Raw genomic sequence first — 15,027 nt, 5'->3', positions numbered from 1 at the left:
CGTACTGGTGAAGCGGTGACATATATTGAACTCTTTATTTCAAAAAGAGTTATAAAACATCAAGATCTCCATAAAATGACCCCTTTTACATTAGAGTTGAAAAGCCTCTCATGTCAAGATTGCTATCAGGCTCCAGAACTATCATGTGAAGGTTTTAGGTACTCTCACAATGCATTCTGGGTTATAAAGCGAAAGCTAGCAAAAACGTTCTAAGGTCAGCGTTGTTCAGCTGTGGGGGGCAGCCACATAACCGCAGGTTATAAAATAATAGTGTGCAAACAAAGTGGAAAGTGAAAAGATCTTCAATTAAAACTTACATTTATCAACAGGACCCTTGTGTAAAAGTAAACGTGAGTGTGTGCGCATTAGGAATCAATGTTGCTGATTCTTAGGCCTTAAAGAATGAAAATGTGTGGGAAAGAGAGAGAGAGAGAGAGAGAGAGAGAGGGAAGCGTTATCTAAAGAACCTTTCAATGAAGTTGGTACGGCACTTGATGTAAAGCACTATTGGGAGGCAGTCAGGTAAAACTGATGAGCACATAAAAAAGGTGAGTTTAGATTACAGGTTCTCCCAAAAGAAGTGACACAGACAGTCAATGCGGGATAACCCATTAGTAGTCAAACGCCGTCTGGTCCAGTAGATGAAAGTGTGGGGAAGTCAAAGTCGAATGTGCTTTCCTTGGATGCATTTCAGCTCTGATTAGAACTGCATTAAATAACAGAAAAAAAGTTGTTTTTGTCCATTGAGGACCGAGTTGTAGGTTTAGACTCGGTTAATTGTGCTGTCGGACTTGCTCAGCCGAACACGTGTATGAGGTGGCTGTTTGTGGGTCAGATGGAGGTCTGATTGGACACATCTGACAGGTAGTTAATTTTCCAGACTAAACCGTCAGGATGTGCAACGTGCTGGAGAATTCTGCAGTCTATGGCAGAGATTAATGATGACGCCTTGTGTATGGCGTGTCTGTGTGTCTGTAGCAGTTTATTACAGCTGTACAGCATAAGTTATTATCAGTGATGTAGGAGTAGTTTAGAGTTTCAATTCAATATTAACATGAGGTGTTTCATCTACTTTTAAAATACTGTGAAATTATTTTAAAGGTTTGTATCATCGACTGTGTTTCATTCAAAGGCAATTTTTGTATTTTGTATTATTAATGAGCTGCAGTAATATTGAATGTCCTCCATCCTGTACATTATGTGATGATATTTCAATTTCTTGGTGTATTTTATAATTCTCGTTTTAATCCTTTTCGTCCAATTTCCATTTAGTCGTGATTGCATGAGGGATTTAAATTCTGTCATCGGTTTGTCACCCTTAAGTTGTTTCAAGATATTTGGACGAATGCTTGTAACCAAACAGTTCTGAGGCACTAGTTTTTTATTATACTATGATAGTCAATAGTCCCCCAGAACTGGTTACAACCAATCGTCCAAATATTCTTTTTATGTGCTCAACAAAATTTTAATTCAATTTTCATTTTTGGTAAACTGTTCCTTTAACATGATACTTGTCTTTCAGACAAGGTGTCTTATGGTTTACTATTGTACTTACATATGAAGTATTTGGTTCTGAAGTGAGATAATAACTCAAAAATCATGTTTTCATTGTGTTTAATTATGTTAGTTAGCTGTAGGTTTTGTGAGTTATTATGACTTTTTAATTAAAACAAACCAATGCATTTGGTGCACAATAAAAAACATGATTTTATTTTATTTGTTTTCTCGTTTTGGAACCAAACTCTTCATATTTCATGGACACGTGGCATGTATGGATATGCCTGTTTAGTATTCACTGATAAAGACACATACCTGAATATTTATGATGCGATTATAACAGTCTGTTGACTGACTTGATATGTTCGTCTTGCATCAAATTTGAAATCCACGCCTTTCCCTCTTTTATTATTACGTCTATAGTCTGTTTGTTTCTTAATGTGTTTTATGTTCAGCTGCTTTGCAACAATTCACATTTGTGAAAAGCACTATAAACTTGAATTGAATTCTTAACCGGTCAATTTTTCCATAACGTAGTCAGACAACAATTGGACACTTGAGTCACACTTAAGATTTTTGACTATGTGGATGACAAGCGTTATATCCATAGTTAACGTGAATGAGAAACTGATTTAAAACATGAACTAAAAGCTGCAAGGCAATTAAACCTAATTAAAATAATTGCCTGTGGTTTAAAGGGGAATTGTGTTTATTATTCTCTTATCCAATTAGAATGAGATTCATACATTTGTATCCGTGTGTTCATGTTTTTGGTGGCACTGTTGATCAATGTGTCAGCTGTGTTAAATGTGCCATTAAATGTTTATTTAATCTCATGTTAGCATGTTTATATTGGCAGGCCTTTTGCAGAAGTCTATGTGTCAGCGAGTAACAGAGATAAAGCTAAAGAGAGAGAGATCGACTCTGACAGCAGACAGCTCTATCAGTCAGACAGGCATGAAACAGACTCTCACAACTCTAAGAGGCCTTAAGTGCAATGCACCACAATGTTCTGATACTGAGGTCTTGTCTTACTGCTCTCTGACTGTTATGTTGAGCACCAGCGGCAACTTTCTGATCTCTCTCGTGAAGCCAATATGGAAGTAACTTAAATGCATGGACTTACAGACTGCTACAAAAAAAATGATGTTGGTCTATATAGCTAATTTTGCCGTTCCTGACAACTGTGAGGGGATGGATTTTTCTATTCCCATTTAACTTCTATTAAGTCTTAGAATTCAGCAAACTAGGTCCGTGGCCATTTGACTGACAAGTGGTTTCAGCAACCAATGCTTTTTTTGTTTTCGATTAAGATTTACTTCTTATTCATCAAGCATAGCATTAGTTCTGGCAGGTCACGTAAGTCTAGCGCGCATCCACCGATCGCATCAGGTGCAGCTGATCAACGTTAACCAATAGTCATACTAGACTGCGTCCTATTTAAGTTGAATTTCTTTACACGTTATCAGCTGCTTAGTCGTGCTGCACTCAAAACCCACCTCCTTCCCCAACTCCTCCATATCTGCCGTTATCTGTCGGATCATTTCATTTAATCCTGTTACGCATCATGAACTGTTCGGGTTCCTCAGGCGGGCATGTATTGCTGCGCTCCCGCAATGTCCATGCAAGGCTGCATGGACCGGCGGAGAGTTTTCCCAGAACAGTTTAATTCCGCCAACCTTAAATATATGCTATTGTTAAATATTTGACGACAGTGGTCCTGACAGAAATAATTTTTCTACAGTTCCAAGATGTGAATGTTCTCATTTCTCTACAGGGAGCGGGAAATGCCATTCTCAAACCCTACCAGCAGAGATTACAGTAAATATTCCTTATGAGATGGGAAACTAGCAATAAATGTTTTTACAAATAGGAGGCAGCCAGACAGCTCTATTAATATGAAAGGGTTATGCACAAAATTTGTCAGCTGTGTGTTTGTGTCATACTTTTATCTTTGTGCCGCTGGCCACACTTTGATGCGTGTATTTATGTGTGGCATCTGTAGTTTCCATCCCTGTCAGGTCTTGGTTTTAAAAATCAAAGTTAGTCAGTAATGGTGATTTGAGGCTCATTTCAGAAGGGAACATTCAGACGATTGCACCACATTTATGAAAGGCAAACATTTTAACATGGTGTCAGAACACACCACCATATATGACAGACTGTCATATTAAAAAGAGAGGTTGTCATATTTATCCCTCATTATAAACCATGCGGGGCATAAAAAGGTGACTCCTGGTTCTGCTGAATCATACAAACCAACATACACACACAAACATGTTTTGGTGTTTTTATATCCTCAGTTAGTCTTTACATTGACTGCTTTTACATAAATATTTTATAAGATTTTCTTTTGAAGATGAATATTAATAGTATTAGTGCTGTCGATCAGATTATTTGTGATTTATCGACTACAAAGTAAATGTGTGTATGTTATATGTGTTTGTGGCATGTATATGTACAATTGTATATATACGTATATGTGGTGCGATCTGGGAAAACCTGTCGGATGTCGCGCTGTGACGTTTTCAGGAATAAAAAAGTCAATTTTTTTGTCATAATTGGTTTTTCATTCAAATATTATTCTATAACCTCTCGTCTATCATCTCTGAAAATATCGTGGCAAAATTGCTGAAAATTAGTGATTTATAGAGCTAATGTTTAAGGACATGCCGGTGGAGCTGCAAAACATCACTCGTAGACTCTCTCTTACAAAGATAGTTCACCTATCAAAGTAAACCACATAACATGTCAAATGAAGGAATATCAATGCACATGTCCCGCCAGTCCTGTGTAAACTACGGCATGCAAAGTGAATATTTATGATGCGAAAAATCTTATATAAACACAAACATTTATTTTAGACTCAATTCATCACGATTCATTGATTTGGCATCATTAATTGGTATACATAATATTATTTAGTTTTATTTGTCTGCACAACTCAATCATTTCTTTTTATTATATTATTTATTACATTTAGAAATATACAGTATATAACTGCTTGCCATAATTGACACGTTTTTCAATCATTTATGAGAAGACTTGACAAGTTCTTCCAGCGCCCCGTGTCTTCACAGTTATACAGTAGGGGTGATGCTATACATCTTTTGAATGAGTACAGCATTTACAGATCCAAAAACTAAGGATCCTTATTTTCCGGAATAATATATAGAGTATAAAAGGAGTGTTCACCACCAGACCTAGTGCTATTTCACTGCATTTATTGCCTGCTCGAACTGAACTGAAGGATATCTGTGACTTCAGTAAGATGCAGGTTTTTGCTTTGTATGAACTGTTTAGTAAATCTGTCCATGCTTTGCCATATGGTCAGTGTGCCTCTTCAAGCTAAAATATTTTCTCTTCGGTCGATCCGTTAAAATATTTTCTCTGGTCGATCCTTTTCAAATAGATCTTCTCTGTCACTGAGATGTATATTGTATTGATTTCGGTAATATGGAGTTGGCTACGGTGTGTCGGAAAGATACATTTTCGTTTCTTTCCTCACCTCTCTGTCACCGGCTTTCTCTTTTTGTTCACAGGTATCAGACAGGTGTGACTACGTCTACGTGAATGGCAAAGAGATGAGGGGACGGGTGCGAATGCTGGTGAACTTCACCTACAGTTACCTGAAGGCCCAGCTGGAGGTGAAGGTCTGGATTCCCAAATTGCCCCTGCATATTGAAGTTTCAGATACAGAACTCAGTCAGATCAAAGGCTGGAGGATCCCAATAAACAGTAACGCTCAGAGGTATGAACATTTGAGTTTGTTTTGGGGGGGGTAATTGGCGTATGCATTCATATTTTAGTATGTCCGCAGGTGTTTTTCTGTAGAATATGCGAATAAAGTACAGTACACAGATATTGGGTTCCCGGACCAGTTATGAAACAGTCAACAGCCAGAAGGTGAAAACTGAGCCAGCCGAATGGAGGCTTGATCCATTTAAACCTATTGCAAATGCTCGATACTTTGATTTCCCAGCATGCACTCGGTCTCCTATATCTCCCGGTGTGTCTCATAAGCATGTGGACGTATTACATCTCACTCATCATATCCCACAGGTATGCTAGGGTTTGTGAATTTAAAGTAGAATAAAGTCAATATATAACATTGTCTGGAGGTACGGAGACACTTTCCTCCGTCTCCATTTCAGTTCGTCCCGCGTGACACGGTGATTCACAAAGCGTCTGAGAAACTGAGAATACACAGAGAGAATAGTAATCTCTTCATTGGCAAAATGTGAAGTTCTCGACGGGTCCCATTGGTTTGTTTTGCCAGATCGCAGAAGTTTGACAGACTTTTGCGAGGGTTAGAAAATGGAATCAAGGATTGATGTTTTGGTCAAGAGCTAAACAAGAGCACATACATTTTTGTGGTGGCAGTTCTTCCCAAACTCCATCAATTTTCACACAGCGGAAAGTACCTGACAGGATTGTATGCGAGTCAAAACTAACTAACTAACTAACTTAAACTAGTCAATGTGTGAATATTTACAGTAAATATTGCAAAATAAAGTAAAATATTCAGTTTAAGACACTATTGGTGAAAAAACTCCCTGGTTACTAATTTGGTAGTTGAATGCTTTGGGTTTGTTTGTAATATCTTATTTTATGGTTTATTTATGGATACACGGGACAGAGGTGTTAACTGCTAATGAGATGAGCTCCACGGAATGTTGGATGCTAATTGCTTTACGCTTCTTTGTACATCAACCTACATCATCTTATTTTTATCTGCGTGTTAGTGTGTTTTTCTGAGATTACATTTAGCAGGTGGATAATTATGTGAGTGCATTGTAATAATAAGTTTGTGGGCAGTTTATTTCACCGGATCGATTCATTCAGACTGTTTAATGAACGTTTGGATGTTGACAACCGAATAGCTCTCAGACATCTAAGCTCTAGTACTATTCAATTAACTAAACTGTTAACCGTGGTCATATTTTTATTATAGTCGCTTTGCTATTATTGGCGTGGCTGTGCTGTTTTTAATTGTTTTGGTATGTAAATGTGTTAGAATGGTCTCAATAAGGGTTGCGACGCTGTCAATGTCTCACAGCATAAGTGTTGTTTTAAAGATACTGTTAAAACAATAGAGTGTTGACACGTTAATCCTGAGACATCAGCGGTGGATGAGGTCAGTCTCGCCTTATGAATGCACACTGCTCGAATAAAGATTGTGGAGATATGTGCTGTCTGTCGAAACAATTGGATGGCATGTAAGTAATAATGTACAGCCAACCACACTGTAGGAAAAATCCCTTAAAAAAACAGACATTTTCAAATAAACCGTAAAACAAATTTTTTCCTGTAAATGGACGCTGCTCGAATAAAGATTGAGGATATATGTGCTGTTTTCGAAACAATTGGATGGCATGTAAGTAATAATGTACAGCCAACCACACTGTAGGAAAAATTGGTTAAAAAAAAAGACATTTTCAAATAAACCGTAAAACAAAATATTTCCTGTAAAAAGTTTGTTTCCCTGGTCTTCTAGTAAATTTGCATTCTCTTTCTCTAATTTTGAGTTTTTTTACTGTATTTTCAGTAACAAAAAATCCTGTGAAAGACGGCAACTAGATTGAGAGCAAAATGGCAAATATTCAGTTGTCATTACGTAATAAACCCTAACTGTTTGATCGGGACCCGACGTGAAGCGAAGGTTTATTCTCAATAACAGCTGGCTGCCTGTACATTATCCCACTTATTACACAGCTTATTGAAGATGAAATATTGATTGATATTGATATTGACAAATGCAGACCTTAAATGAAAACCCATTTACTGGCGTTCGAATGCCAAGAACACGGCATTGATTTAAGCAGTAATGGATTTTTTCTCTAATTTAATTCATTACTGCTGCCTGATCTCAAATCAATACATTATTGTGAATAATCGATAATAGCGTCAACCAGTTGCATTGACTTTCGTGAATATTGAGCGAGAAAAAGAAAGACGGATTATAGTTAAGTCATTCATTCAGTTCTTTATCCTTATGTCATTGCAAACCTGTGTGACTTTCTTTCTTCTGCAGAACACAAAAGAAGATATTTTGATAAATGTCGGTAACCAAACAACATTGACCCCCGTAACAATTTTAATGATGACAATTTTAACTTAAATATGGTGCGGTGTGGACTCTGCTTGGCAAATAAGGCGCATGTTTTGTGGTATAATACGGCACACAAATGCAGTTGTAGTCAGTTCTCCCCTCAGTGTTTTATGTTTATATCATTCATGTTGTGCAATTTTCCAAATGTAGATACTGATTAGTATGCAATGCTGATGAAATTAGAATAAGAGTGAAGAGGATGCCCTACAACAGAAAGGTCTTCGTAGACAGTACAGTGTCTCCAATGGGAGGTTGTCTGTCAAGCTGGATCGAGTGGACTTTAATGAGGGACTCCATTGCCGTCCTCCTGACAGCTTCAATCTCAGAGGGCACTAACAAGACTGCCACCTGATGCAATCTTGCTCCCGTTCAGTGACAGGCACCCAAAGTACTTTCTACTGTCCTGTGGCAATAATGCACATTGCAGAGGTGACACCTAAACCCACTCACTCACTCGCGTCTCACGACACCTTCCACATGTTTTTAAGTATCAGCTTTGTGCTCCCTGTGTTGCAAACACTGAAAATAACATTAACTTTAAATATGCTAATTGCATTCACCAGACAAGATTGTGAAACATTGAAGGAACAGATTCCAGGCTGAACTCGACAGCATTTGTGGGCGATGTTAATTGCCGCGGAAAGTCATTTCGACTTTTGTCTTAACATGAAAAATGACTGTGTCGCCCGTGTTTGTTCTGTTTGACCTAGAGACATTTGTCATGCAAGAGAGGAGAAATTGTCCATTTGGGCCTATTGCATTGAAATATCACAGAGCCGTGTGTTTGTGTTTTTGCATTCACAGTGAATTTCCCTCTCCACACACACACATTTATTTTTGTCGAGGGATAATGGCCATGACCTTGCTGATGTAACAGCATTATGGTTTGATGTTAGTGGGCATTGATGAGCCGTTTATGTGTTGCCAGATCTTGTTAGAACAACAAACAGCCTGATTTCACAAAGCAAACCCAAAATAAAACCAAAATAAATAAACCTATAAATAATTTTAGAGCTTAAATTATTGACTTGATTATGTTGAATGCTTACATTAAACACGGCTAAATTTCCCTACACTCCTCTAAATATATCTTGCTACTAATCTTTTCAATAACTGTTATTTCAAATCAAAATATTGCATATTTATTTTTTATAAATACTCAAATTAAGTAAATTATTAGGAATGGATCAGAATTATTATTATATTACATATTTTTGTTGTGGTTACTGTAATTATTTTAATAATAATACATATTATGAATTAATATTACTTCTACTAATAATAACAATGATGATGAAAATAATAATATTATTATTATTATATGAGGGAAAACATTCAAACATATTACTTAATATCTAAACACTAATATTGCTATGAAGCAGAGAACTATGACGCCTAAAGCAGAACCAGCTTGTCTTTCTACGCCTGGCCATATTCATACTTGACTTATGCAAAAGTCCAAACGAGCTTATAATAAGTGGACATGGCAACCCGGATCCATTTGTTTACAGTATGCGTGTAAGATAGGAACGTCGGGTTCTTCAGCCTCTGCCAAATTCACTGCCAGTTGGTCCGTGTAATGCGAGAGACAGAGAAAGTGACCCAAGAGAGCATCGCTGCACTCATGCCAAACCCATGGTATGTACAGTGCTAGACTGCCCCTCACTTTGTGGGATGGTGTTAACAGCGTTCTCTCAACACCAGGCAAGCGTGATAAAGTCCCATCGCTGGGAATGGCTATTCGTGTCCGGATCAAGAAATTACACTGCGTGAGTGAGATACGTTGTGATGGTGAGGGGCTGCCCCTTAAGGGATTTGTCTGTTCTGTGAAAAATATGGTTTATTGAATCATCCTCTGATCTCCGGTGTAGGTAAATAAACAAGTGCTGTCGCTGCCGTGAACAACGGATGGATAACACAAAATGCCATTTGTAAATATTTCATCCTTCTCCAAAGACAACAAATTCAGATGTTTCACATTGTCAGGATTGTGAATTAAAAATGATATCATGAAAACAAATCACAGGTTGTCAGTTACAGGTCAAAAAGTACTTTATAAATACATTAAGTCTCGGTTATAAATGCATGATTAAACAATGACAGCTTAGACAGTTATGTCTCAATTATTACAAATACAAAATTACACATTAATTGACATGATATATTATTCTTTTTATTTATGGCATGTAATAATATAATCAAAGATATAACATTATTGTTGCAGATGAAATGTAGATGTTTAGAGTTATTAACCTCCATTAGGTCTTAACGTTTTCTTTATCACTCCCACTTTTCCTCCTATTCCCATTTTATGCTTTGTATTATAATATGGGGACTATGATTTATGGCAAATTGTCAGAACTGTGTGTCGGGGCATGAACTGTTTTCTGATGCGAGACGTCTTTAGATTTACTGTACATGCATACATTTTTTCCCTGTAACTCAGTGGTTAGAGCACGGCGCAAGCAACGGCAATGTCATGGGTTCGATCCCAGGGATTGCACATAATTAGAAAACAAATGTATAGGATAATGCAATGTAAGTCGCTTTGGATAAAAGCGTCTGCCAAATGCGTAAATGTAAATGTATGCATATGGTCTATTATTAATATTAATAGTGACTTACAGTAAATTCAAGTGATGCATGTGTCATGGTATACATGACCTGAGAATAACCTCCTCTTTGAGCCACAAGAAAGCCATTACGTTGTTAATAACGCTGTTAAAACTATTGCTCATTTTTGAGGAAATAATGAAAACAGAAAAGGTGAATAGTTTCTCATTATACATAATATATTCATTCATTTGTTGTTAGATACACAAACTTAAATGTGAATATATATTTTGTGCATGATGAGTTATTAATGAAGTGGAACAACAGTTGTTTTGCCGTGTGAGGGGAAATGTTTCAGTGTAATCTGTGTTAATTGATCAGACACATTTAATGAGAATAAAGTGCTCAATTCACCACAGACAGTCTCACACACACACACACACACACACACACACACACACACACACACACACATGCTGAATCTGTGAAATATCATTTTTCTTTCTAGCAATTTTCGGGTTGTCCTTGCCGTACAGAAGCGTTTGGCCTACAGTAAACATATTTCAAGTAGGTTTTGCCTCGGTGTGATAACTGAAACACATTAGACACTTATCTTTAAATATAGCTTTGTTTTCTCTCAAAGTTTTAACTTTGGCATCTGATGTGAGTGTAGAAGATGAAATGAAACACTTTCTTGCATATTAAAAGTATTTAAAAGAGCTTTTTAGTCGGAGCCGATGGCCTAGTGGACGGTGTTTCCGACATGCTGGCTCGTGTCCAGAAACCCACCCCCTTCTCTCTTCCACTTCACTTCCGGTCATATCTTCACTGTAATGTCAAAAATAGGTAATAAAGCCACCAAAAAGTATCTTTAAAAAAAGAGATTTTTAACTTGTTGACAGCACATTTTATCACAAGCTTTCAGTCTGACAACGATGAAATGCTGGATATTAAAATGAAGCCTTTTAATAGTTTTGTTATAAATATTTGATCAAAATACGTACTGTTCTAAGGGCAAATGCATACTTTTATATCTGACATTCCCAGGTCGACACGGGACAGCGAGGATGACGACGACGAAGAGCGCAGAGGAAAAGCCTGCACGCTGCAGTATCAGAGGGCCATGGTGCGTGTGCTCACACATTTCATCGCAGAGTCGGCTGTCACGCGAGGTCAGGTGGCCCACATGCTCGGGAGTGATTGGCAGGTGGATATTACAGATCTAGTCTGGGACTTCCTGAAAGTGGAGAACCCACGAATCGCCAGGCTGAAAGATGGACGAATTCTGGAGGGAATGGACACTGGCATGACTAGCATTCAGGTACATGTGTGTTCTGAGTTTACATACTGTAGCAGGTGACACCATCCATATAAATACAAGGGGGTTTCTTAAGACGTTATGTTTCCGCGCCCACTTTCCTGTATCTCCAGGAAAATTGGGCTGATATTACCATGTCTAAGGAGGAATTAGTCATCTGGATTTATTTTGCTGCTTCGAGACAAGATAACTAATATGAGTTCCTCTGCTGTGAAAGTGTGGGCAGGAAAGATTCTGCCTGTAACACCTTTTTATTGCATTGATCACAAGATGGCTTCACAGCTCTGCGTTTGTGATATTTTTCTCTATAATTGGGGTAATCCCTGAAGGCATCACTGCTATCTTAAGCAATCCTGTGTTGACTATGAGAATGCACATGATGTTTGTGATATTCAGAGTTTGGTCTGTTCTCTAGGTTCTCTCTCCGCTGTCTGACTCTATACTGGCAGAGAAGACAGTCAGGGTTGTGGATGATCGAGTGACCATCACTGAACTGGGCCTACAGTTGGTCAGCGGTCTCGCGCTCAGTCTGCAGCTCAGCACAGGAAGCAACAGAGCCATCAGCGCCACGGCCACCACACAGGAAGTGCTCAGCAATCCCAAACAGGTAAGTTCATAAAAACAATATTATTCTGTAGGGCATGAATGTACAATATAGCTCACAAACAAAATCTGAATACATGATAACACTGCACGCACAAGCTTCTGTAAATCTTGACCCTGTCAGGAGTTTATTCAAAAGTGAGATTTTAGTGACCTGTCACTGCTTTCGCGTGTGGACCAAGAGCCAAATCGCTTAACAAAAGCTGCAGAAACACCCGTGTTTGTGTGGAAAGGCCTATGGGAGTTTCAATAGTTTCTGGTTTCCATCTATTATTTGGTCCATTTCAAACAAATGTACTTATTTATCAAACAAGTCATAGTCTTTTGGTATATACACGGCTAGTTATAAACGCATTAACCTAACCCAAATTCTAACCCTAAAAAACTTTTTTTAAAAGGCTTTATTTGCTGTATTTTAAAGTGGTTTCACTCTGGGATTTTTTTGCTTAGATTTGTCAGGTTTTGCTCACCTTGGGTACAAATTTGCCCCAAAATATAGTTTAGTGGGTGCACGTATACTCACATACATCTGGTTGAACCTCAAACATAAAAAGCGCTGGTTTGCACCTGTTTAATAATGTATTTTGTCTTGAGCGCCACAATGGTTAAACGTCTCTATGCCTCCCTAGAGTCATTATTTATATATTAAATGGCAAAAAACGCAATGCACTCCAAATGAAAGATGAATTTAACTGATATGATTATTTATTTTAATAGATATTGTAGTGATATCATTATTGTGTGTGTGTGTGTGTGTAGATATAAATAGCTCTTTCTAAAGATATACAAACATAACGCTTCATTATGTAAAGTCTTTATACACCTCTGAACACATAGCAATAGATTCTACAAGAAAACGACACACCGATCCTTTAAGGGATTCTTTCCCCCAACACATATAAAAATGACACATTTAACAATAATTCATTCAGTGGCTCTACTGTAAAATCATCATCATTAAATCACTAAATAAAAATGTATAATAACATCTGTCACTTAAGAATACCACAGTGATATTCAGTCATTTGTCAGTCATTGCTTTTGAATTAAACACCGGCCCTCCTCTGGTGTCCAATTGTTTTCAAATCCTTTCATGAATTTCAGCAATCCATTTTCTGAACAACAGCTTTATATGTGCAGTAAGAGCTTATTTAGGGAGCATTTCTCTTTATTGACCATTTGGTTCACAAGTGTGTTGCTTCAGCCCGGGGATGAAAGTAACTATGGTTGCCATTGGTAACCGTGTGTCATGTTTAATTATGGCTTTGTTAATGTACTCAGTGGAGGTGGTTAATGTGCATTGCTTCACTACCTGAACTCAATGTAATTGTCTTCTTGTTGACAGTCTCAATCAATATGACACACTTCGGTTTAGCGACAGCTCGCTGCTCTTAGCACCATCCTTTCAATTACGCACAACAGATGTGGGTTTGTGTACCCGGAGGATTTCTACTGTAGTCTGTAAATTCACGTGGAAGCGTGACGGCGAGTTTCGCATTGAAGTGAAGCAAGAGCTCAGTGTTCTTCAATTCTACAGCAGAATTGCCTTTGAAAGTAAAGAGTCATAAAAAGTGACTGAATATGGATTACATCTTTAAATACAGATGACTCATTTAAAGATTGTGTACTGCAACCTATTGCAGCTTACAGTATAAGATCAGATACATTTTTATGCCCAATTTATGCATAAATCCGCTTATACTCTTTTCAGGCGAAAAACAATAGCGGCCCCAATCCTTTTGAAAGTGTCAGTTCTGTATGCTTTTAGAGTATTACAGACATCAGCATGACCAGCCTCGCTCATTCTGTTCGTGTGTGTGTTATTAGAGCGCTCTGGGAGTCCCTCCCCGCAGGAGGATTTCTAGCATGTTATTCGTGGACAGCGGGCTATGATGTCTTGATAAGTGAAAAGCTTAAGACTTGTGTGTTGCAAATCCCAGCAGTACATGCGTTCTCATATCTGTAATGGGACTGTTATCTCTTCATATCTGTTAATCTGATTTCTCTCCACCCACTGAGAGGAACGGAGAGCTCTCTGATGTCTGGATCGTCTTTATTAAAAAACTCAGGCACAATCCTCAATTCAAGTAAAACATGAATGGGCAAACTGCATTGATTCATATATAATATATTGAAAGTTTGAGTTGACTATTGATGCCATAACTCGGTAGTTTCCAACCTAGTTTTGGAGAAATCCAGTGATTGGAGATCATTTAGGTTTTAGGACTCACAACTAGTAATGGGATCGGATGTTTTTGGTTAAGGAGACTAAAACATCCAAATAGTTTAATGCTTAATAAAAAAGATTTAATTCAATTTAAAGATTTCTATTGGGAAAAATAGGAAGTTATACTTAAGGACTTTGAAGTTTGTGTGTCATCATTTAAATGATGCACCGTTTACATGAGACATTTTCATTCTTACACAATTAAACAAACAATGTATTACCCCGTGGTTCAAATCCTAATAAATTTAGTAGTCAACTCAGATTTACAAATTCATCAAAGATGATTTTTCCCTCAATTGGAGCTTGACAAGTGTTAAATGTGGAATCTTAACTTCACAAACACACACAGCATGACAATCGATCTCATTAGACGAGCTTTAGCAACTTGTGCTTATACCCTAATAACCAGAGGAAATGCATTGAATGCATGATTAATGAAAAAATATACATCTTTAATGAGCTGAAGCGATTGTTTTATCGACGCTTGAAAACCAAATAAATGTGCTGGTGTTTCTAAATGACTCATCTGATATAAGTGATCTCCAGTAGAGTATTAAACCATGATGAATGAAACGTTTGGCTGAGCTTGTTTTATTGCCTTTTGGTGCCTTATCCACAAAAAACACATGACACACTGAGTCAAAATCTGTCTAGAATAGAGCAGATTCATGAGGCAGCATAATCTAATGGGAACGGGTTGCGATGGTGAAAATGTAA

General features: G+C 37.6%; 1 protein-coding gene across 1 annotated transcript in view; it reads left to right on the top strand.

Moving 5' to 3' along the window:
* Positions 1-15,027, top strand: part of LOC306900209 (transmembrane protein 132C) — a 192,374-nt gene that overhangs the window by 174,851 nt on the left and 2,496 nt on the right. The window contains exons 6-8 of the mRNA XM_079466979.1: positions 5,040-5,248; positions 11,210-11,483; positions 11,896-12,087. Of these exons, the coding sequence (XP_079323105.1) occupies positions 5,040-5,248; positions 11,210-11,483; positions 11,896-12,087 (675 nt within the window). The remainder of the gene's footprint in view (positions 1-5,039; positions 5,249-11,209; positions 11,484-11,895; positions 12,088-15,027) is intronic.

This window comes from Barbatula barbatula, assembly GCF_947034865.1.
Source record: "Barbatula barbatula genome assembly, chromosome: 11".
Taxonomy (NCBI): Eukaryota; Metazoa; Chordata; class Actinopteri; order Cypriniformes; family Nemacheilidae; genus Barbatula; species Barbatula barbatula.
The sequence above is the reverse complement of the archived record's forward strand: the minus strand, read 5'-3'. Positions and strand labels throughout refer to the sequence as shown.